The 22821-nt window shown below is 48.2% G+C and overlaps 10 protein-coding genes and 1 non-coding gene across 11 annotated transcripts; 7 read left to right on the forward strand and 4 right to left on the reverse strand.

The window, feature by feature from the left end:
- Window positions 1–327: 327 nt before the first annotated feature.
- Window positions 328–401, forward strand: AKAW2_t60007S. The gene has a single exon. It is a non-coding gene; the product is annotated as a tRNA-Ser (tRNA).
- A 459-nt stretch (window positions 402–860) lies between these two features.
- On the reverse strand, window positions 861–1166 carry AKAW2_60204A (uncharacterized protein; the record flags this gene model as incomplete). Its single annotated transcript, XM_041692303.1, has 1 exon — window positions 861–1166. The coding sequence occupies one exon, from the start codon at window positions 1164–1166 to the stop codon at window positions 861–863; it is 306 nt and encodes a 101-aa protein (XP_041545702.1).
- A 247-nt stretch (window positions 1167–1413) lies between these two features.
- AKAW2_60205A (uncharacterized protein) lies at window positions 1414–2335 on the reverse strand (the record flags this gene model as incomplete). The annotated part of the gene is made up of 2 exons (XM_041692304.1): window positions 1414–1686; window positions 1949–2335. The coding sequence occupies 2 exons, from the start codon at window positions 2333–2335 to the stop codon at window positions 1414–1416; spliced, it is 660 nt and encodes a 219-aa protein (XP_041545703.1).
- Window positions 2336–4023: 1688 nt separating this feature from the next.
- AKAW2_60206A (uncharacterized protein) lies at window positions 4024–5501 on the reverse strand (the record flags this gene model as incomplete). Its single annotated transcript, XM_041692305.1, has 4 exons — window positions 4024–4202; window positions 4251–4413; window positions 4470–4771; window positions 4829–5501. The coding sequence occupies 4 exons, from the start codon at window positions 5499–5501 to the stop codon at window positions 4024–4026; spliced, it is 1317 nt and encodes a 438-aa protein (XP_041545704.1).
- A 322-nt stretch (window positions 5502–5823) lies between these two features.
- AKAW2_60207S (uncharacterized protein) lies at window positions 5824–6375 on the forward strand (the record flags this gene model as incomplete). The annotated part of the gene is made up of 1 exon (XM_041692306.1): window positions 5824–6375. The coding sequence occupies one exon, from the start codon at window positions 5824–5826 to the stop codon at window positions 6373–6375; it is 552 nt and encodes a 183-aa protein (XP_041545705.1).
- Window positions 6376–6833: 458 nt separating this feature from the next.
- On the forward strand, window positions 6834–12111 carry AKAW2_60208S (uncharacterized protein; the record flags this gene model as incomplete). Its single annotated transcript, XM_041692307.1, has 3 exons — window positions 6834–7790; window positions 7858–9579; window positions 9655–12111. The coding sequence occupies 3 exons, from the start codon at window positions 6834–6836 to the stop codon at window positions 12109–12111; spliced, it is 5136 nt and encodes a 1711-aa protein (XP_041545706.1).
- Window positions 12112–15414: 3303 nt separating this feature from the next.
- AKAW2_60209S (uncharacterized protein) lies at window positions 15415–16818 on the forward strand (the record flags this gene model as incomplete). The annotated part of the gene is made up of 1 exon (XM_041692308.1): window positions 15415–16818. One exon carries the CDS (start codon window positions 15415–15417, stop codon window positions 16816–16818), a length of 1404 nt encoding a protein of 467 aa, XP_041545707.1.
- Window positions 16819–17592: 774 nt separating this feature from the next.
- On the forward strand, window positions 17593–18833 carry AKAW2_60210S (uncharacterized protein; the record flags this gene model as incomplete). The annotated part of the gene is made up of 6 exons (XM_041692309.1): window positions 17593–17738; window positions 17801–17814; window positions 17865–17937; window positions 17999–18330; window positions 18380–18523; window positions 18574–18833. The coding sequence occupies 6 exons, from the start codon at window positions 17593–17595 to the stop codon at window positions 18831–18833; spliced, it is 969 nt and encodes a 322-aa protein (XP_041545708.1).
- An 83-nt stretch (window positions 18834–18916) lies between these two features.
- AKAW2_60211S (uncharacterized protein) lies at window positions 18917–19429 on the forward strand (the record flags this gene model as incomplete). The annotated part of the gene is made up of 4 exons (XM_041692310.1): window positions 18917–19036; window positions 19089–19116; window positions 19172–19287; window positions 19346–19429. 4 exons carry the CDS (start codon window positions 18917–18919, stop codon window positions 19427–19429), a joined length of 348 nt encoding a protein of 115 aa, XP_041545709.1.
- A 354-nt stretch (window positions 19430–19783) lies between these two features.
- Window positions 19784–21571, forward strand: AKAW2_60212S (MFS transporter; the record flags this gene model as incomplete). The annotated part of the gene is made up of 4 exons (XM_041692312.1): window positions 19784–19981; window positions 20072–21184; window positions 21246–21359; window positions 21437–21571. The coding sequence occupies 4 exons, from the start codon at window positions 19784–19786 to the stop codon at window positions 21569–21571; spliced, it is 1560 nt and encodes a 519-aa protein (XP_041545710.1).
- Window positions 21572–21822: 251 nt separating this feature from the next.
- On the reverse strand, window positions 21823–22344 carry AKAW2_60213A (uncharacterized protein; the record flags this gene model as incomplete). The annotated part of the gene is made up of 1 exon (XM_041692313.1): window positions 21823–22344. The coding sequence occupies one exon, from the start codon at window positions 22342–22344 to the stop codon at window positions 21823–21825; it is 522 nt and encodes a 173-aa protein (XP_041545711.1).
- Between the last annotated feature and the right edge of the window lie 477 nt (window positions 22345–22821).

Consider the following 22821-nt stretch of genomic DNA (forward strand, 5'->3'; position numbering starts at 1 on the left):
AACCCCGGATTGGTAGAGGACGTTAGTTGATGATAGAAGCTGAAGGAAAAGAACTTAAGAAACTTGACCGCGGATACTACATAATCAATCACGAGAATATATCAAATAGTTTGATTCTCCAGTTCTACATAATTTTGTTTCTTTTCTGAATTTCTGCTGTGTGTAGCTCTCTCTCTTCTTTCCCAATCTTAGAAATCCTCTAGTGAATGCATATACTTCTCTCGTAAGGTTGATATCATTGTGATTTCTACGTTTCCCTTCGAATCTAACATGTCTGCAGATACCAATGTACTAATGCTTAAAAGGAAGAAGGAATTTATGCAATAAGTCAGTGTGGCCGAGTGGTTAAGGCGTCAGACCCGAAATCTGATGGGTTCGCCCGCACAGTCCTGTCGCTGACGATGAAAAACAATCTTTTTATATTATTTTTTTTCATCACATCTTAATATACTGAATATAACGGGCCTTACTAGTGGCCTTGCCGTGCAGGTTGTTGTTCCTACGCTCCTATAAGAGGCTATGCATGTACATACAAAAAGGTAGTTAGTTATTAATATAATGATAACATATATCAAAAAGAAAGATAGACAAAGTTCAAAAAGTTATTGTAGATCGTCAACGACAGGATCTACATAAGCGAACAACCACGGCCCAATATAGTACTGCCTACCCCAATGCAAGCAAACTTCATGGCCTATGATAACATCAAGCTATGTCAAGTGTGATAAGGAGTTCCTTTGTCAACATTAGCTCATACTGGCATAGGAAATGCAGCAATTGATGGAAGAAAGAGATCAGAGAAACGCCATTCGCAGCCTTGCAAAACAAATAGCTTTGGGCGCAACAGGCCTCCCCACGCCTCAGGGAAACGCACACCCATTGCAGATAGTAGCGCACTGGGTACGAACAGGAGTATCAAGAGCAGTCGCTGGATATAGGTCGATAAACCATACGAGGTAGGTGATGAAAAGCGGGTCTAAGACTGTCGAGTTCCGCGGGCTCAGCCGAGCCAGAAGCGCATTGAGTAGGGGGGGATTGGCACCCGGGCCACGGTAGCGGTACCATACACCCCAATGGGGATACAGCCACCACTTGATGAGGAGTTCATCATGAAGTGTGCAAAGAGTGATTGCTGTTCCAAGCCACAGCACCAGCAAGGCTGACATACTGAATGGGATTAGTGTTGTCGAGCAACAACGAAGTGCCACAAGGGCAACAGTCAGGATATGAAGATTAAAGAAGATCACGCAGGAAAGTGGCATGTAGGTCTCACACCCTATCCTCCGTGCCACGCTTTCCATGAAAGTATTATAATCAACCATCGAGTTGACATCAGGACTTATACAGTAATACTCGCGCTCGGCTGCCCCATCTCTTCGAGCTTGGTCTGCATAACCAGCGGGAAGCTGTCTTTCACCACGCAGCAACAATGCGATATATCGACTCAGGCATCTCGGCCGCAGAAGGGATGCCTCCCTTGCCAGGCCGTGCGTAGCCCAAGAAGAAGAGACAGTCACCCAGTCCCTCCGGGAAGCAATGCAGAAACCGGGATCGTGGGTTCGCCGAGAAAGGAATGCCATCAGGGAGATGAAGCCAAGAGAATTCCGTTCGGAAGCTATGGCAGAGCAAGATGATATCAAATTCGCGCCGTTGCTTGGTCCCGTCTGGCAGGCTAAATTCACAGGTCTGCCCACAAGCAGAGACATACGGGGTTATTATGGCCTCTAACTTTTCGCTGTCTTAGGCCTGACACAACCGCGAACTTTTGGTTATTACCGCGGATTGGTCGCTGCGGAAGAAGGCTGGGACCAACCTTTCTAGAAACCAGCGCTCTCTTGTGGACAGGATTAGGCCGTAGAAAACAGCGGCACGACGGTACAAGGTATAAAGATAGACATTTTGTGCTGCACCCAAGCGATTCGTAGTGATGGATTCGAAAGATGCTGACGGGGAAGTCCACGGTTTGGTTGGCTTTTATTTGTTGCGTCTCATCAAGCCTGTTAAGGTAGCGCATGGCCGCGCAGGGTGGACGTCGCAACCACACCGTCAAATTAGGCGACTGGTCACATAGGTCTGCCGAGATATCGGCACTGCTCTCGCCGCCTCCCACGATCAGAACCCTAAGCTTCTTGTCCGCAACTTCCTGCATGAAGGATTCATCGTACGCGCTGGAATGGACGATCCTGTCCTTGAATCCTGCCAGCTGTGAAGGCACACCGTTCGGAACTTGGCTATTCCCTGTCGCAACAATAAGGGCATCCGCCTGCACGTGGAGCATGGACTCATCATTCTCACCCTCTTTCGTCTGTCTATCGACAAACTCACTGTTTGTCATCTTCGCGAGTGGCTTTACAAACCTCCGAGCGATACTTGATATGACGTTCGAGATCGAAATGGTGAGCATAGTCCTGTAGATATAGCAAATAGTCTGCAGCTGTGAAGTACCGCATGCGAGACGGATCAGGGAAGTCCGAGAAAGCCATCGCCCAGTTGGAGATTGTGAGATGAACAGTTCGGATAAGCCATTGCAGTGGCGAACATGCCACCCAAATGATCGGTACGTTCATAGATGGTTGCCTCAAGTCCTGCTTGTAGCATCTCTTTCAGAGCTACTAGGCCACGAGGCCAGCTCCGATGATGGCTACGCTTTTCATGGCGAGGGAAATGGAGGTGAGTTCGCTCTTGATGTACTAGGTACTAAGTCCATTCACACTGGAGGAGACCATCGCCCTTATTTATATTTACACTTGTTGATCATTGAACTTATTGAGGGGGTTTCCCATTGTGTAACAACTAATTGTTAGCTCTTATTGGCACGATGCAGAGCAGTCCACAGCAGCTAACGACCTTTGGGCACATCTAGTTCGCTAACTAGTCTCCTGCATGTGGTTAATAAGGAGCTGTCGATCCAACAGCAAACCTTCTTTGAGTGGTCGTCCGAAGTGCATAGAGAGACGGTAAGCGCTAAGCTATCAGCCATTCAGCTGACAGTTTTCTCTAAATTTTTCAGCTTGCTACATATTACCAAATTCCATATAGTGCATGCATGCTCTGCAAACCATTTGTATCACACGGATGTGCTACTCGGTGTTGAAGCGCTTAGTCAATTTCAGTGCAACCTAGTAACTAAATAAAATTCCACTTATATCATGCAACATAACTGACCAGGTAAGTCACTCACAATGACCGATTGAGATGATTGGTATTTCGTCAATAATCTTTCCCGTGTGCAGAGAGCAAAGGGAGAGATGAACGCTCCGTCAGGCTGCCAACATCCTATTCGGCTTCCTTGAGGTGAATTTGTACTATCCAATGTTTGGTTCCTCAAATTTGCTTATTCCATCCCGCGGATATTTGGCCGTTATCCCGAGAGACAAAAGAGAACTGTTGACCACCAATTTCACTGTTAAAACATTCGGCATTATATACTATCCCTCAGAAGATACCAAGTTAGCCATTGCCGAACTTTTGTTAGTAGCAATTTGATCCATATAATTTCTTGACTTCTTTGTATCCTCGCTCCACCGTTAGTTCTCTATTCTTGAATGTAATGTATGCTCAGTACAGATAGATTCATTGAAAATGGCAGTGTAAGTTGCAAGTCTATCTCCCTTTAGATATTCTCGATATACCTATTAACATAAGGAAGACACAATTGCAAATAACGGAGAAGGTTTTGAGAAACACGAGCCATCCTCCTTCGACAAAAATTCTTCGAGTGAGCAAGTTCTATGGTTTTTGGCTATCTCAACAGATAATAGAGTCCTCTCTATCAACTCGCAGAGTCAAAAGGTTGAATTAGGTACTTTAGATCGAAAATGGTTTGCGGCCGCAACGAGGAATGTATAAATGGAACTTTAACTCTGCTCAAGAGCCTCGTGTACAATGTTGGTGGGAAGAGAAAGAAGTAGTTGATTAAGATGATATTATGCGTTTACTATATGTGCGATGACTGTGTGTGTAGATGTGGATGGGAGTAGGTTTATTATCTCGTTATGATCAGGACTAGTTTACATCAAATAGTTATGTTGACCGTAGCCAGGGATCATCTAAAAGGTCTCTTGCTGATGGCCGCTCATCGGGATTCCATTTGAGGGTTTCCCCAAGGAACCGGAGGAAGAGTTGCTGTGATTCACCTTGCAGATTTCCTTCAAGCTTCTCTAGAGAGATACCAGGGATGTCAACAGCTCCCTTCCAATTTCCTAGTTTACAATCAGTAAGGTAATCTGCGAGTCAGACTAGATACGTACCCTCGACGTCGAAGAACGTGGTTGCATATTCGCTGTTCTGCACCATTTCTTTCGGTGGCAGTCCCATAATAGCAACCATTTCAGCGAGATGATGAGCATCAGAAGGGCTTTGGTTAGGATCTCGACCGTAGAATAGATGTCCTTGTTGGAAGATATCCCAAGTCTGTTGTCATTTTGGATTAGTAGAAGGTCTGAGATTCACAAGGGACAGATACCTACCAATACTCCAATATTCCAAATGTCCACCTTCTCATTCCAGGGCAATCGCAATATTACCTCAGGCGCCCGGTATATATAAGGCTGAATATCCCCAGAGTAGAAGCTCGATCCAAAGCGAGCCTGGCCGAAATCGCATAGCGTTGGACGACCATGTTGCTTGGTTTTTCTGAGTTTCCGGGATGTGTAGATCTCCCGATCGCCAGCAAATTTGCGAGGGCTGGGATTGGATCTTTCTTCTTCTTCGAAGTGAGATAGAATAGAAGAGTCTTCAATTCCCATCATGATGTTCCTTTCTTGGATATCTAGAGACCAGCTTAGTAGGGTCCCCCTTCTTCAGCAACACGGGATGGATATCGTACCTGTATGAACAATTCCAGCCTCCATATGGAGATAATCCAGAGCAAGAAGAAGATGTATTAAAGTCAACTTGACTATACTCTCGGGAAGTACTCTGGCCTTGAGTTGGGTGCGAAATTCGTGCATACTCATTCCAAGGGGTGGATGGATGAGACATCCGAACGTGCCTTTCTCGGATGCGATCTGGAAGCTATCCAATGCTCTTCGGATAAGCTTGGCACCAGCATGATCTGGTACATTACGCGAATTTAGATGATCGTAGGCTGACATCTCTCTTTGTGCTTCTGGCGAATTGCACTCCAAGACCTTCAGCGTGACATATTTGCTGCGCTGACTATCCGGACTAACTAGGTCAGACTTACCGCATCGATTGTGGATAGGGTAGGATTCGACTAACCACAGATCCCTGCACAACCAGATGGTTGAGTAACCCCCGTAGCCCAGTTTTCCAACGACTTGATACCGCGTTTGGAATACCTCACCAACTTTTACAGGATAGAATCTCTCGGGTGAGTACCATGGCAGGGTTTCTTCCTCGAGCTTTTCGGTTGGATCGAGGAGAGGGTGAGTTGAATGGGAGTAATTCCGCACGGGCCAGAGAGGAAGTTGGAGCAGGGGACGACTGTAGTGAAGCCGTCTGGATACCTGAGGTAACACGCGGTATCTCCAGGTCATGATGAGAAGACTAGCGAGGGGAAATGCAAATGGTCAGTTTAGATGGTGATCATTCAGCCTTGTGTTTCCAGATGCAGTCACATGATCCGCTCTCTGTGTGATAGGGCATCTGTTCCACAACCAAATGACTCAATATATATTCCTCAGCCTGATGCCTTTGACCCCGCTATTTGTGAAATATATCCTAGCCTTGTCTGCAATCTGCGGGTCTTGCTACTAAATGGTCCTATCTTCCTGCTTCGGCATACTCCACTACAAGTCTACCCTTCGATCCAGTCTACTTCTTATCCTCCATCAGTCTGTCACATCTTCACCCTGAATCATGCAATCAACCACCAGCATGGAGGAACACGAGGAGTCTGAGTATCTCGAGGACTCTGAGGACTCCGAGGACTCTAGCGACATCTCGGATGGCCAGCCCGAATGTAATTACATTTACCACGATGACCTACCAATCTTGCCAACCTGTTACGTGTATGTCGCTATACTACCAGGGGACGGCGTATTGAAACACTGGATGCTTTACATCGACGCTCCAACCTACACCGAAAAGCCCATTATCCACCTCGTCGGATCCCCAGATTCTTACCGAGTTGAAACACGATTTTTGACGGATGAAGATGAAGATAGTTTCATTGACCGTGTTAATTTGTGTGATATTCCAAATCGACAGGGGGTGTACGATGCTATTATCAATGCTGGAGAACGTGCACGCGTCAATAACCAAGATCCGAGCTATAACTCTCAGGTCTATATCATTAGGCTTTTGCGTGCATTGGAAAGGCGACGCATTGTCAGCAACAAAGATCCAAAGTATAAAGAGGCAAAGAAAAAATTGAAGGGAAAACAACAGAGGCCGAACGTTATGCAGTGAATGGATGTTAGGTCGTTACTGCCTAGGGTGCTGATGCGTTGCTGTTGGCGCCTTTCGTTTAGTATGACTTTGCTTTTGAAAGGGTATGCGTAATGTGGAACATCTCGTGCCTCTTTATCTAGGAATATCAATGGAATCTTGGATTTGTTTTCCAATTTCACGTTTTGTAGTCACAGTTTAGCTGTCTGTATGGCGGTCTCCATAGGTTCTAAGCTCATCGGCACTATGCATAAGTGACAAGGCTAGCGTGGGGCTGTTACCAATGATATCGGGACACATCAAGTACACACCCCTTGACATGCAGGTTCTGGTAAGAAAGATATCTTACTAGTTTGTTTAAGCGAAGCAACGGAAACTAGGGTGAGGGGTAAGGTGGCAGTCAGACCTCTGAAGCCATATCTGCCTCGCTCGTGCCCTTCCACCCTATCTTCGCATCGGTGACTGCCACCCCCGAGATAATGCCTTTCCGAAAGCGCCTGAAAGACTTAAAGGCGACTCTCCGTCCACCAAAAAACTCCAGTCTGAATGTTTCTCAAGATACCAGCACTGCATCGTTGGTTTCACACAATACTCCAGTCGCTAATGAGAGTTCTTCGATCATTCCCGATCCAGTTCCTCTAAGACTTGAAGGTCTGTGGAAGAAGGCTTACCTAGATCTCCAAGCCAAGAGTCCAGAGCTACTTGCCCAGTATGAAAGGATCGTCCTGTCGAGCGCGGAATCGGATACCTTGAACAACGAAAAGCGAGAAAATACTGACATTGATCCTCGACTCGAGTATTGCGTAAAAGGGCGCCTCGAAGCGATCGAAAAGTCACGGCTTAAGATATGCATTAGAGGAAGAGAGATCGAGGTCAGAAAACAAGTTCGTCGCGTCGTTGGGGGAATTCTGTCTGTGAAAGACGTTATAACCGCTGCAGTGAGCGCAGAGCCACATGCCTCTATAGCATGGGCAGGTGTTCTGTTCCTACTAGATCCACTGGCCAAATCATTTCATCAGGATGAGGAAGCCATGAGCGGATTTCAGGCTGTATCAGATCTGATGGTTCGATATGCATTTCTGGAGAAAAGCCAGGCCAGAATATATTCGACTTCTGCCTCCAAAGTAGCCGAATCGCCCCAGCATCTTGCAGAGTTGGTGAGATCCAAGACCGTCGAGCTATATATTCTTATACTTGAGTACCACATGTGTTTTGCTACGCACTTCAATCATTCAGGGTACAGGCGATTTTTGAAGGACTGGGTAGATGACGATAAATGGCGCAACATGCTCGAGTCGATAACGCGTCTTGATGGAAAGATTCGCCAGGATTTGACAATATTCGTTGGCGACGATATCCAAGCGATCTTCAAAGAGTTGGAGAATTCACAGCAAGTGGTGATAGACTCACTCTCTGTATTAAAGGAAAGCTTCAAGGTAGGCCTCCCCAAAATAACGGATATTCGTACAACAGAATCGTATTGACGTAAGGTGATCATGACAGGAGGCCAAGCAAAAGGAACTTCTCGACGACCTTCCAGTGGTCTCGAAGGCAAAGTTTGGATCCTTTGACGATGGAAACAAATCAGAATGCCTCGAGGGCACGAGAACGGAGATACTTCGTGAAATTCAGTCTTGGGCCGAGTCTCCGGATGACTCTCAAGTGTTCTGGCTCCGAGGAATGGCAGGAACCGGCAAGTCTACAATCTCCCGTACCTTTGCCGCTGCGTGCCAGCAGCGCAAGTCGCTTATACCTCATGGACCCTCTCTTCCGGCGCACCTCTATCTTGGTGCTAGTTTCTTCTTCGATAGAAGTGAGCCTGGGCGCAACACCGTTGAAAAGTTGTTTCCTTCTATCTCCTATGAGCTAGCATCATCATTCCCAGATTCCAGAGACAAGATATGCCAAGCAATCTCGGAAAACCAATTCATCGGCACACAGAACTTGCGCAACCAGTGGCACAAGTTGATTCTAGAACCACTTTTGACACTTGAAAAGGAGCTCCTCCTACCCGTGACACTGGTATTGCTGCTAGATGCACTTGATGAGGCCGTGTCCGAGGACCCTAAGGAGACTGGAAACCCGGCCCATGATATTGAAGGCGTCCTGGGGCTTCTGGCCACAGCTGGCAAGCTGCGAAATATTCGGTTGAAGATTTTCCTCACTAGCAGGCCAGAGATATGCTCTCAGTTTCCTCATGCTCTTTCTGAAGGAATCAGTGTCAGAGACTTTGAACTCGAAAAGACTCCAATGACATTTGAAGCGCCCAACCTTCCGAAAGACGACATAACCTTGTATCTGGAGCATGAGATCAAGCAAATTGCGTCCCGAGCCACCATCAAGTATCCTGAGTCGCATGTAAATTCTACCTGCTGGCTCACTCAGGATGATGAAAGGAGAATCGCTCGTACTCTGGCAGATAGAAGCGATGGCTTGTTTATTTATGCAGCCACCGCATGTCGCTTCTTGGATGGGGTAGACGACTGGGAGGATTTGCAAGCACGCATGCGGGAGCTATCTGCGGACGACTCGGGAGAATCACCACAGGAGATTCTGGATCGGACGTATAGTCAAGTTCTGAGTTACTCTGTTATTCACAGTTCCAGGAAAACAAAGACTGAGAAGGCCAATTTCTTTAGGCTTTTCCAACGAATAATCGGGGCCGTTGTTGTCCTAGCTGAGCCTCTCTCGATTACAACCCTCGAAGACCTTTTAGGTTTGTCTTTGAGGGCATCAAAACCTCAAAGATTGTTGAGAAGTCTGAGCTCTGTTATTTCGTGTGGGGATAGTTTTGAAGCACCGATCCGATTGCTACACATGTCTTTTCGAGACTTCCTTCTAGGCCAGCCTCAAAGGAGATGTCTTTATAACGAATTCTGCATTGACTCGAGAGAGGCCCATAGAGTCCTCCTTGAAAGCTGCTTAAACTTGCTGTCGAGTACTCTGAAACAAGATATCTGTTCTCTTGATGACCCATCCTTCTTGGTCAAGGATATTGATCCATCTTTGCTGGACCAAAAAATTCCAGTCTACGTCAGATACGCTTCCCAATATTGGTCGCATCATCTCCAACAAGCTGGTCTCGAGCTGTCTGATGATGACTGTGTACATCAATTTCTGAAACAGAATTTCCTGTATTGGCTTGAGCTGATGAGTATTCTTCGAATGATACCGGCAGCTACACTCAACGTCATCGAGCTTGAAAGTTGCTTTAATGCCCTACCGGTAGGTACCAACTAATTGTTATCCGTTCATTCCTCTATTCCACTAATCACTAAATGTTATTCCGCTATATTCCAGCGCGATGGGAGAGCCGGGATTCAAGATATGATATCTGACATGAAGCGTTTCATGCTTTCATCGAGGAATGAAATCGAAAACTTACCCCTTCAGGTCTATCGTTCGGCACTCATTTTCGCCCCGGAACAAAGCATCTGCCGGAAAGCCTATGGGAGTTTGATTCCAAGTACCTTCTCCAGATTGCCTAGAGTGATAGACAAATGGAAGCCTCTACTTCAGGAACTCTATAACAAAGATTCCGGTCGTTGCCTAGCCCTATCTTCAGATGGAAAAACTCTCGCTGTCCTGTGTGGGCCATGGAAGCTCTCTAGGGTTAATGTGTGGAATATAACTACGGGAACATTGCTATATACGATCGATTGCGGTGGGTGGCCAGACTTTATTGCGTTTCTTCCTGGCGACAAGCACATTCTTTCCTCTGGGGTATTTCAGGGTGTCCAAGTCTGGGATATAAGTTCCGGGAAGTTGCTCAAAAAGATCCTTTCCTGGGAAGGCGATTCCTCGGACGATGATAGGTGGGAAGCGCCTCACGAAGATTCATTGTCATCTCTAGGGTGCCTAGCAATGGTACACTGCAGTAGAAAGAGCATTGGTTTGATCTATGCTACACAGGGAGAACTGGAGATTGTTCATGTACCCACCACTGTTAATACCATGGCATGGACTCCAGATGGAGCCGCCTTGGCAATATCTCTGACTGACGGTAGTATATTATTCTGGGATGCAATTGAGTCCGTTTTTCTACTATCGCTGAGCCATACCTCAGGAATTGGGAAGGGCCTCAATATGACATTCTCGGCCACCGGTGAATTGTTGACAGAAACACTATTGAGTGATTGTGTTTCAATTAAGCTATGGGATTGGAGGACGAAAGCTTTGTTGCTGGAAATAATTGATGATTCGCTAGACTGGAGAGATTGCCAGTCCCTCGACTCAGACACTATCATGCATTTCTCCCCAAGTGAAAAGGTTGTAACAACCTGGCATCGCTCCACAGGGCTTCAGAGATGGGATTATGTGACTCGTCAACGCTTGGTGAGACTCGCTACGCCCGATCCGAAAATGCGCGTTAAACTCTCGCCAAACGGGAAGATGTTTGTAGTTGCAACGAAACGGGCAGATCGCACACCAAGCACTGATCTTTTCGACTCGGCAACAGGCGAACTTCTGATGAGCCTGAGAAGCATCACAGATTATTCACGCGTTGTATTCAAGTGGGAAAGTCGACTTCTCATATCCGCTGGTCTCGACAGAATAGTTCGGATTTGGGATCTATCTTCAGACTTGAGATCGGAACAGCTTGCAGCTCCGCTAAAACCTGAGGGGAGGCTCATCTTGTCTCATGACCATCAATTTGTACTATCGGCATCCACAGACAATATCTGCCTTTGGGAGAAGAAATCTGGCTCTCTTAGTCGGAAAGTCAACGAGAAAGATACAGAAGGCATTGCTGAAATGTTTGGGCAGGTCCTGGTCAGGGGCTATAAAGGATCAATCTTGACCAATTTGAAGACGGCAACGGAGGGAATGGACACCAATCGGCCTTACGACAATATTGTCTTAGACCTTGTCCAAGGCTATCTATACAATTTTCAGACAGAAGATATCAGTCCAAACGGCAAGTTTCTTGCGAAAGCTTCGGTCTCAAAGGAGAGTACTCATTACGAAGACGATAATTTTTACATCACAGTGTGGGATATAATCACTGGCAACGTGGCTTGCACCGTCCCTCGCGGTTACAAACAAGAGCCTTATTTGTCTTTCTCCCCTGACGGGAGGCTTCTGGCAATTGTCCTTTGGAATAGCGATTCCAAAGCAATAGCTCTAGAAGTATGGGATGTGATTGACGAAGAGTGTCGACTTCAATGGGATACGTGTCAGGGCGAGAAATTCGATGCGATAAAAATTCTCTGGTCAGCCGACGGGACAAAAGTGGCAATCAACTGTCCCATCCTCTTCTTGAAGCAGGAAAACCGTGCCATCATTATCCTTTGTGATTTAGCGAAAAGCAAAACCATACTTCTCGAATATCCGGGAGTCTGTGCTGCACTGTCCCCAAACGGAAGGCTGGTTGTTACCAGAGCTCGTGATGGACGAGACCTCTCCTTATGGGAAGTACTTGAAGACAGTCTAAAGCTGCTTGGCCATCGCACCGATATGAACTTGCATCAATGGCCAAGTCCGTTACATATGTTGAAATTTGAAGGCGATGAGGTGATTGTTACAGATGAAAGTCGAATTGATGTTAGATCATTACTACCAAATTGGGACTCAAGAACCAGTCGGCAAATACAATGGAAAGACGACTGGATAATTTATGGGCCAGAAAAAGTTCTCCTTCCCTTGCAGTACAGACCGCGTGATGTGGTTGTAACAAAAGACAATGTTTTGGTTATGAGGAGCAAATCTGGTGAGGTTACATTTTGGGAGTTCGCAGATGAGGTGGCAGAGGGTTGAGAGATGTGTTTGTGGCTGGAAGGTACTCACTTCCTGGAGTTCCCAATGGATTTATTGTGCTTCATCGTTGTCACTCCGAAGACATCAAGGTCATACCCAAGAACCTGTGTCGTAAATTTACCAGGTAAGGGGTGGGGGATATTATGAATTGAATGGTATTCGTTTTTGCATTTGCACGAGCGTGGATGGCAACCTTCTCGCATACAGGCAGGTGTCTAGACACTGCACTATGCAAGCAAGTTAATGTATTTCGGGCCTTGGCAGTTTCTATAAAGTCATGTTTGAATGGATCAGCATGGTCAATAAGAGAGGCATAGCAAGAGGTCGCGAAGCAGGCAGAGCGGTTGGGCATGTGTCTCGCTAGATGAATGCTCTGATGAAATAAAATCATCAGGATGTGTCAGGGTGTGTTACGTTGAAGAATGAGCATCAACACCGTTATTACTCAATTAAGCTCTTTGGCCTAGGGATATATTTGACATGCTAATGATGGACAAAAATCTACCAAAGAGGCTATCTCGAAGCAAGGTGCTAAATGAATGGCCCGGGTGTCAAACGCAGCAATTATTCGTCTACAAAGCTCCTGAAATATCCACCATGGATTACCTTACCACTCTGTTGCCTGAGCTGCAAATACAAGTTATCGAGTACCTTGACTATATTTCCTTAGCGGTTCTGTCACAGACAAGTCAATATCTCCGGACTAATCTACAAGTTCAAAGCCCTACTGCGACACCGCAACAGAAGATATTATATCTGTTCGCCGCAGAGGAATGGAAAAGGTAAACATCTACGCGAAAAAGCCCTAGTGTCACATCATCTCCATATATACTGATCTTTGCGAAAAGGGATAAAATTCGGTTCGCCTGCCCTTGCTGCTCCAAGATTCGACACAGAAGGTTTGCCCGCCTCCCAGTAAAGCGCAAGTATTGGGAGGGACAAGAACTACTCAGGACGACGTCCACTTTGGCTCCAGTGTAGTCCGCAAAGATACGACATATTGAGAAAGAATAGACATAGACCATAATAGGTGTGTATGCCTTTATCTTGAGTTCTGCATGGAAGTTCTGTGGGATAGATCAAATGCTTGAATGATCTGAAGAAGGCATGGCGGAGGGAATCTTCTAGCAAGTATTATATGCTATCTAGTCAAGAAAATTGCTTGCTCAACATCTTACATGCCCTAGTCCCCGACATATCTACAACTCTTATCTCCAAGTACATTTTGCCTGGTTACCCCAAATCAGCGGCTCATGAGGCAGAAGTAGTGGGAAGTCAGTGGTTGGTTTGGTTTGGTGGGGATGGGTGGGAAGAAGCGATGCTGATTAAAATATTATGTAATAACTAGGAAGTGTTCTTTGTGTTATCCCATGATGTTCACGAGATAGTTAAAAGTAGACATAAAATAGTGAATAATATTACTGACTTCATAACTACTCCAAGCTCCGTATGTTCATGTCAGTATCGTTGAGGTTTACTGGCCTCTATCCGCTTGGAAGAAGTGCGAGAAAGTGAAGAGAGGAACCATACGAACTGACCGAAGAAACCATAAGACTACACGTCCTAGCACATGTCTACCGCCATACCCGCAGCTGGCGAGATAAATAGAGACAATATGTTTATTCAACATTATTAATGGCATGGGTAGAGGGCTAGTAGGATCTCAGAGATGAAAAGAGGAAGTAGACCGGGTGGATCTGCATTCAGGCGAAAGCTACCACACCCACACTTATCTAGCTGCATGTCTAGTCGAACAACACATTTGCAGGATCTAATCAGGTTGCCGTCGGGAAAGCCAAAAGGAAGCCGGTCACCGTATCTCTTGTTCCTGACAGAGAGCCGAATATACTCCGTAAGTAGCTTGCAGATAATACTGTAGGGTTATGGTGCCTGAGGTATCATTAGACACTTTAATGATGCTTCCCTCGCTATGAGCGAAGGGTTTCCACTATGTGTCTGTCAACTGCAACAGTGAAAGGTGCTCCATCTAAGCTCCAGCTAAGTAGGTCCTCGATGAAATCCAAAACACCGCTTCATCGGCGGGGGAAAATTCATCAATCGGGGATCCGCCGAGCTCCACTGATGGCGAAAAGCCAGAATCCACCGAGTATCGCCTCGCCCGATCGAGCAGGCCTGCCGAATCGCAGATCCACGAGGGTCATGGCTGATTGCAATGTTGATGTGATGATTGATTCAGCCAATTAATCAAACAATGTAAACTGCATTGCTTCAAAGCCATTGAGTACTTTTGCAAAAAGCAATTGGAGGGTACGGAGTAGAGGAAGGGCTGCAGATCGCATGCATGTGACATCACGGGATTGATTTCTTTTCTTCCATTCGGGACATTCCAACCCTCACAGCTTCCCTGTCATGACCGCTGGTTGCTTGTTGGCAGCTCAGGGCAACAGCTCCAGTTTGTTATACTACAGCCTACAGCTTTCTCTACTATGTTCTACACCTGTACCATCATACAGCAAGATGAATGTTCCCGAGCACGGTAGTGACCCCGCGACGAGGCCTCATGCCCATTGATCGACAGCATCACGATCGTCAACGCAACGGACACAGACTCCCAGGCTGCAGAAACAATGCAACCATCTGCAGTACATGGACAGCCGAGAGGGGTAATTTTCCCACCACCTGCACCTCCGGCAAAATAAGAATCAGCATTGCCCCCCGCCCGGTGGATGGAGCCTCTGTTTTGTCGCGACTCCACCGGCCCGTCAGCGCCTTGAATGGCGGTGGCGACAAGCGATTGCGGGTACACACTAACACTAAACACACACCGTGATCGAATTTTCCACCGCCATCATCCATGCGCCCTCCCCCACGACTGTGATCTCCGCTTCGCAACGGATTCGGTGCTTTCTCGCTCTTACAACCGCGGAACCCGACGATGCTATCCGTAGTGGGGGGAGAACACAGCGCAGCGGTGGGACGTCATGCCTCGCAGCAATAATTGTAGTGGATGGGTTGGCAATGGGTTGTGTCAATACGGACTCCATTGCCCCTTATGGAACCCTTCTGGATTAACCATGGATGGAGCAGGTCAACCGATGCCACTGGTGATCCACGACCCTTCCGCCAGCTGCCGTCCATTGGCCCGCACGATGGATCTGCTACCCATCCTAAGGCTGGCAAAGTTCACCAACGCTGTGGATTTTGCAAAACTCAGTTCCCCTATCTTAGGTTATCGACGTGTGCGGCCACCCTTAAATCCCCCCGGACTTCCGGTGGCTGCTCCCTTGGCTTTGTTTCCCCAGATGCATTGAATTCAGTTTCAATTGCTGATCCCCCTTCAGTATGTCACTCCCACTTCCCAATGACATCCTCCTCCTGGTCGGGGAGTATGTGGAAGACTATCGGGACCGCTACAACCTTCTTTTTGTGTGCCGTCATTTCCACGATTTGTTTCTGCGCCTGGTTTACCAAGCAGCTGCCCTAAAGGACTGCTCCCAGACGCGTTCCTTCCTGGGAGCTGTTCTCCGTCGTCCCGAGCTGGCTCGGGCGGTTCGCAGCTTGGACTTCCATGACTGGTGTCCTAGATCCACCTCCACTCCTTCCTCCCCTCCCTCCGACGAAGATTTGGCGCCGTATGCCCAATTGGCCTATTCGCTCAGTCAAACCGCCGAAGAGCACACGAAATGGGAGCAGGATCTCCGGGATAATGTTGAAGAAGCTTGGATTGCGCTTCTCCTGCCGCTGGCGAGTAACCTGAGGCATCTGCAATTAGTGTACCCCAAGCAGAATGTCTACCTGGACCGCATGATGCAGCGGGCAGTGAGGGGAGAGAAGCCTTTCGACGACCAGCCGGCATTCCGTGTGTTGCGGGATGTGTCGCTGAGCCATTTAGCCGACGAGGAAGACAGCCGAGGAAGCTACATGACTTCCCAGGTCCTCCCTTTCTTTCAATTGCCATCCATGCGGGCATTCTCGGCGGACTCGGTGGTTGAGTCCACCCGCCCACGCGAGGATGAGCCTGAACCAACCCATCCGGTTGAGGAGCCTACTCCCGGCTCTTCGTCCATTGCTGAGATTACACTGAATACGAGCAGTGGATCTCAGGGCATGCAAAGCCTGATCGCCTCATGCTCTTCGCTCCAATCCTTCAAGTACCAACACTCCGATTCACACCTGCTTGCAGAGGGGTTCCAGCCTTCTGCATTCTTCGAGTCCCTGGCGAGCAGTAAGAGCAGCCTGCACACCCTGTGGCTGGACAATTGCGGCACCCATTTGCCTTTCACCATTGCCGGAGCGAACGAGACGCACGACGAGTGGTTTGGACCTCTGACGGAGTTCACTGCGTTGAAGGATATCCGCATCCGTCTGCCCAACCTGCTTGATGTTCGCTACCAGTATGAACCGTCGTGCCCGCTCACCGATGTGCTTCCCGCGTCGGTCGAATCGTTGTATGTGGAAGGCTGTAAGGAAAATACTTTGGTCATGCTGGTTGGACAGCTCCAAAAGGTTCTCAACAAGCGCAAGACGCAATTCAAGGGCCTGAGACGACTCGACGTTGAAGGCTTCTTCCATGACGAGGAGGATGAGGACGCATCGGGCTACCAGCCGGCGGAGGCCGCCGGCGAGAGAGTGATCAAACCCCGGGTGTATCAGACGGTAGAGCCGCTGCATCGTGCCTGTGCCGAGGCGGGGATTCAACTCTATTTGCGCGACCGCGTGTGTTTGGCGACGATGCAAGAGGCATAACATTTTGACACGACCCGAGACGAGGATAGAGGATAGACGATAGATGATAGACTTGCGTTGCGCACAATACCCATAGACAACTGCTTACTGCTTTAGATTTCTTGATTTGGAATTACACTTTGATTAGCTAGATCTGGACTTATTTGAACTATTGCGAATTGAATGATTGCATTGAATCGATAACTTTTGGTCTGACAAATACCTCAGCAGTAGGAATAGAGATCCAACATCCACGGTCCCGAGGCCAAATTGGTTGGGAAGGTTACATCGCTCTGACACTGTTGGGCTCTATATGATAGGTTCTGAGCGTCACCGAAAACTCTACAGGTCATCTGCTGTCGCTCGTCCGCCGCAATTCGTGATATGCTTGGATGTAGAGGCACTGCATAGCTTCGGCATTCCCCCAATGGTTTGATCCTTAACACAACCCCCGCATTTCCACCCCCAGAATTCCAGATATCATCCCTAGATGACGTGAGATGACGCTCCATTCGGATGTATTCACCAGGTGAAAATCCTGGCTGAGCAAAGTGGATTAGCTCTCCCAACAACAGAAGCCCTGGACCCTTACCAGCGGGCTCTGTGTTTGTCTGCAGAATTTGTCTTGTTGACTTTCTCTACTTTCTTTCAGACGTCTTCAGACCTGTGTTGTTCTGTTGTTTTCACCTCCACTCATCATCACTACTCTCGTTTGTCTGGTCGTGACTGCTTACTATTCCGCTGGTTTGTTTGCTTGCTTGTGACGCGGATCACTGGGTTTCCCTGATCGCTACCATGTCCCCCCTGAGTGCGATCAATAACCCTGAGGACCCGCTCGCCGAGCAGGAGAAACCCATCAATCTGAGAAGCACCACTGAGAACGAGGATCCTTTCAGTCATGATGGTGTCGGCGGGGTGAAGTACCGCACTTTGGCTTGGTGGTAAGCATTCATCCCCTTTATCTAGATTCGCTCTCGTGGTCCGGACCTGGCTAACCCTTCAGGCAATGTGCAATGAGTGTGTACTACCAGTATATCTGATAAACCATGTCTAACCATTTTGTACAGTCATGGTCGCAGAGACAATCTCCCTGGGCATCCTGTCCCTACCCTCGGCCGTGGCGTCGCTTGGCCTGGTTGCGTAAGTTATGATTGGTATCGTCGACGGAGAGTGGCTTGGTGGCTAACCAAGCCTTGCACAGAGCCGTGATCCTCATCCTTGGCCTCGGTGCTTTGGCAACTTACACAGGCTATACTCTAGGCCAGTTCAAACTCCGGTATCCGCATGTGCACAGTATGGGTGATGCCGGCGAGGTCCTGATGGGTCGCATCGGTCGCGAAGTGCTGGGAACTGCGCAGCTGTTGTTTTTGATCTTCATCATGGGCAGTCATCTTCTGACCTTTACTGTGATGATGAATACCTTAACTGACCATGGCGCCTGTTCTATTGTGTTTGGTGTGATCGGCTTGGCGGTGTCGTTTGTCTTTACCTTGCCACGGACGCTGAAGAAGGTGTCTTGGTTTTCGATTTCATGTAGGTTCATCGTAGAACCTCTGATAATGCAGAAGGCTTACAGTCACAGCTTTCATCAGCATCGCTGCCGCAGTGTTGATCACCATGATTGCAATCGCTATTCAAAAGCCAGGTGACGGCCGTGTTGATGCCGTCGTTGAAAATTCATTCTACAAGGCTTTCCTGGCTGTCACCAACATTGTCTTCGCATACGGTATTCTCAAATCACTCCTTGAAGAGCAGAACCAAAGCTAACCAATCCAGCCGGGCACGTGGCCTTCTTCGGATTCATCTCAGAGATGCGCACGCCGACCGATTACCCCAAGACCCTGTACATGCTGCAGGGGATCGATACGTCAATGTACACTATCTCGGCGGTCGTCATCTACCGCTATGGTGGAAAGGACGTGGCATCTCCGGCATTGGGATCGACCAGTCCGCTGATGTCTAAGCTTGCCTACGGCGTTGCTATCCCGACGGTAAGCCGCGCTCCAGAATACTTGCATGAAAGTACTGACAAATAACGTAGATTGTGATCGCTGGCGTGATCAATGGTCATGTGGCATGCAAATACATCTACGTCCGTCTGTTCCGGGGAACCGACCGCATGCACCAGCGCGGACTTGTTTCGATTGGGACGTGGGTGATGATCGGGTTGGTGCTGTGGACGCTGGCGTGGATTATTTCTGAGGCGATTCCTGTGTTCAACGACTTGCTGAGTCTGATCGTAGGTTTCTTCTCTCATCTTGTATGTTGTTGGACAAGGCTAACAGACGCAGACGGCGCTCTTTGCCAGCTGGTTCACATGTGAGTCCAAGCCCCACCGAGTCTAGACCCATCCCTGTACTAACCCATCCCTCAGATGGACTAAGTGGAATATTCTGGCTATTCCTCAACTGGGGCCGATACTCCTCGTCGCGCCGCAAGATCCTACTGACCGGTCTAAACCTGCTGGTGGTAGTTGTAGGTGGCTGTCTAGTAAGCATACAACCCACCACCTCATCACAATAACATCACGAGAATACTAACCAAGCAGTGCGCCCTTGGTCTCTACGTCTCCGGAAAATCAATCCATGATCACCCCAAAAGTACCAGCTTCTCATGCTCCAACAATACTTGAACCAACCGGCGATCGGATCTGTGGAGCCGAGAGCCGATTGTCGGGTTAGGGAATGATGCGAGTCAGGCACCGACAGATTGGTGATGTCAGTCCATGTGGAGGTTCTCTTATGTACAACTAAGCAAGCAGGTCTTGTTTCAATAGTATTGTATTGAGAGCCAATGGCTAGCGCCGATATGGCAGCTTGCCACCAGCGCGGATGACGTCGCCGGATCCGGTCGGATACGCCGTTTACTTTGACATCATCCCACCAGATACATACATTAGGATAATGCATAATAAATACAGTAGTCAACGCACACAATATGTAGCGTAGGAATAGCAGTTCGAGTTCATAGTGTCTATGAAACCATCATGGAAGACACACGCACGCAGACTGCCTCCCCGGCAGAAGAATCCCGTCGCAGCCATCACTCCAGCAGCACCTTACCGAGCGAGCACGATGATAAAGACATAGAGAAGCAGCGTCTCCACGACGGCATGGCCGAAGGCACAAAGGACCAAAAAGAACCCGACCCCAACATCGTGGACTGGGACGGTCCAGATGACCCAGTATGTCCCCCTTCCCACCCTCCTCCCCGACACCCCATCTATACTCAAACCCAAATCCCAAACCCTAACCACGCACCCCACCCATCACAGGAAAACCCCCAAAACTTCCCCCGTCCACGCAAATGGCTCATAACAATAATCCTCGGGCTCATGACCATATCCGTAACCTTTGCCTCCTCTGTCTTCAGCACCGCATCCACCGTAACAGCGACGCAATTCCACGTCTCGTCCGAAGTAATGGTTCTCGGCACGAGCCTCTTCGTGCTCGGATACAGTTTCGGCCCGCTCTTCTTCGGTCCCCTATCCGAGCTCTACGGACGCAAAACCCCCCTGTTCACGGGATTTTTCATCTTCGCTATATTCCAGATCCCGGTTGCCGTGGCGCAGAACCTCCAGACGATAATGATATGCCGGTTCCTGGGCGGGTTATTCGCTAGTGCGCCGTTGGCGATTGTCGGTGGTATGCTGGCGGATATATTCAATCCGGTGGAAAGAGGTATTGCAATGGCGGTGTTCGCAGGCGCTACGTTCGTAGGGCCGGTCGCGGGTCCCATTGTCGGCGGGTTTATCACGATGAGTTATCTAGGGTGGAGATGGACGGAGTATATCACGGCCATTATGGCGTTCTTTTTCGGGGCTGTGGGGTTTGTGGTTGTTCCCGAGACGTTTGGGCCGACGTTATTGGAGAGAAGGGCGAGGGGGAAGCGGTTCGAGACGAGGAATTGGGCATTGCATGCGCGGTCGGAGGAAATGCCGGTTGATATCAAGCATATTGCGACTGTGTATCTCGTCAGGCCGTTTTTGATGCTTGTCAGGGAGCCGATTCTGTTGCTTATCACGTTGTATATGGGCTTTATTTATGGGTTTTTGTATCTGTGTTTTGAGGCGTATCCGGTGGCGTTTCAGGAGTTGAGGGGGTGGAATAAGGGGGTTGGAGCGCTGCCGTTTATTGCCATTGCTGTTGGGGTCGTGTTTGGGTGTTGTGTTATTGTGTTCTTTACCAAGACGAGGTTTCAGAGGGTGTTGGAACGGGAGGGCCATGTTGTTCCGGAGGAGAGGTTGATTCCTATGATGATTGGGGGGGTGTTGTTGCCTGCCGGCATGTTTTGGTTTGGTTGGACGAGTAATCCGGGGATTATTTGGGTGCCGCAGGTCATTGCTGGGGGGTTTTTGGGGGCGGGGATACTGTTGATTTTTATGCAGGTATGTCTTCTCTTTTCTTTGGGTGTGTGTGGTGCTGATGTTGATGATGATGATGGTATAGGGGCTGAATTATATCATCGATTGCTATAATATCAATGCCAACTCGGCGATTGCGGCCAATTGCTTCTTTCGGTCGGGGCTGGGGGCCGGGTTTCCGATGTTTGCTATTCCGATGGTGAGTTTTCTTTCTCTTTTGTGTCTACAGCTTTGCTGGCTGCTTTGGTGAACGAGATATGCTGATTTATGATGCAGTTCCATAATCTGGGCGTGCCGTGGGCTATGACCCTGCTGGGATGTCTGACTGCCATTTTGTTCCCTGTGCCGATTCTGTTCTATATCTATGGAAGTAGGATCCGGTCGTGGAGTAAGTTTGCGCCGACTAATTAGGACTCGCGCTGTGGTGAGAGGACAGCGAGGTTACGATAGGTTAAAATATGGTTCTGAAATAGTGTATATGTAATAGGTAGTCAGGTAGATACTATTCACTTCGATGTGTATAAAGAAATACTGGAATTTATCCAAAGATACTTTATACATCAAACAGAAACACTCATATAACAAACAGTCCAGTCAAAGAGGCCCCATCCCGGTCAGTCCTCATACTGACACAGCAGAGACATCCTCAGTTCGAGCCACACCTAACAATCAAGACTAACAGACGCGAATGGAATACCAATACATCCCTGCACATCTCCCGCAAAGTTCGCCGAACTTCCCTGACAGTTATCCTCAGACCAGGTGGTGATCTTGCATTTGCTGTCGGCGGCACTGACGTTGAAAGACGCCCCGGGAAGGCTCACAAAGCAGGATTCTCCGCCCCTAGTGATGAAAGGGTTGGCGGAGGAACCTTCGCAGTTGTTACCGGACCAGGTGGTGATTTTGATGAGTTCGCTGCGGGCTGAGAGTGGAGTGGATTCGGCGGTGGTGGTGAGGGCCAGGACGCCCATGGCAGCAAGAGGGAGGAAGTGGTGGAGTTGCATTTTGCTATGTTTGGTAGGAGTTTCTTTTTTGAAAGATATAGGAGGACCGATTTGTGGTTTATTTGTGTGAGGTAATGAAGTATGTAGATGATTGAGAGAGAGAATTTGAGCTGGATTGTTGTCGAGATGAAGAGCGAAGAAGACCGACTTTATACCTTCTTGTTCGATATTCCGCCCCATTCATATGCTTCTCTTCTTTCTATACTCAGGGTAGTGCAAGGCCGAACACACCCGTCGATTCCAGGCGCAGTCATCGTGAACCCATTATGGTGGCTCATTTCACGCTTCAGTTGGATTCTTGGCCCTTCGAGGTGTAGATCTTTGATCATTTCTGTATTGAGTATGCTGATCTGTGAGAAGTGGAGTTTTGGCCCCAGTAGGGTGCCTGATGGGAAAAGAAATTCTGGCCCTTGCAGATCGGATGGAAGCCTTAAGCTTTAGCCCCATGGAGCTTAGTTGCCGTTTGTCGTGTAGGAGGCTGATGAATTTAGAATAGATTCAAGGCTATATGGGAAAGCAATATGCTCGCTATTCTTTTGTGCTTCTCACTCCTGGCTGATGTTGTTTGTTTCACTGTTGTGTTGCCTGAGTGCGCATTAGTCGAAGAGACCATCGATTATTTCGAGGTGGTACTATCTCATAATTCACATTGTACTC

This window comes from Aspergillus luchuensis, chromosome 6 (assembly GCF_016861625.1).
Source record: "Aspergillus luchuensis IFO 4308 DNA, chromosome 6, nearly complete sequence".
Lineage (NCBI taxonomy): Eukaryota > Fungi > Ascomycota > Eurotiomycetes > Eurotiales > Aspergillaceae > Aspergillus > Aspergillus luchuensis.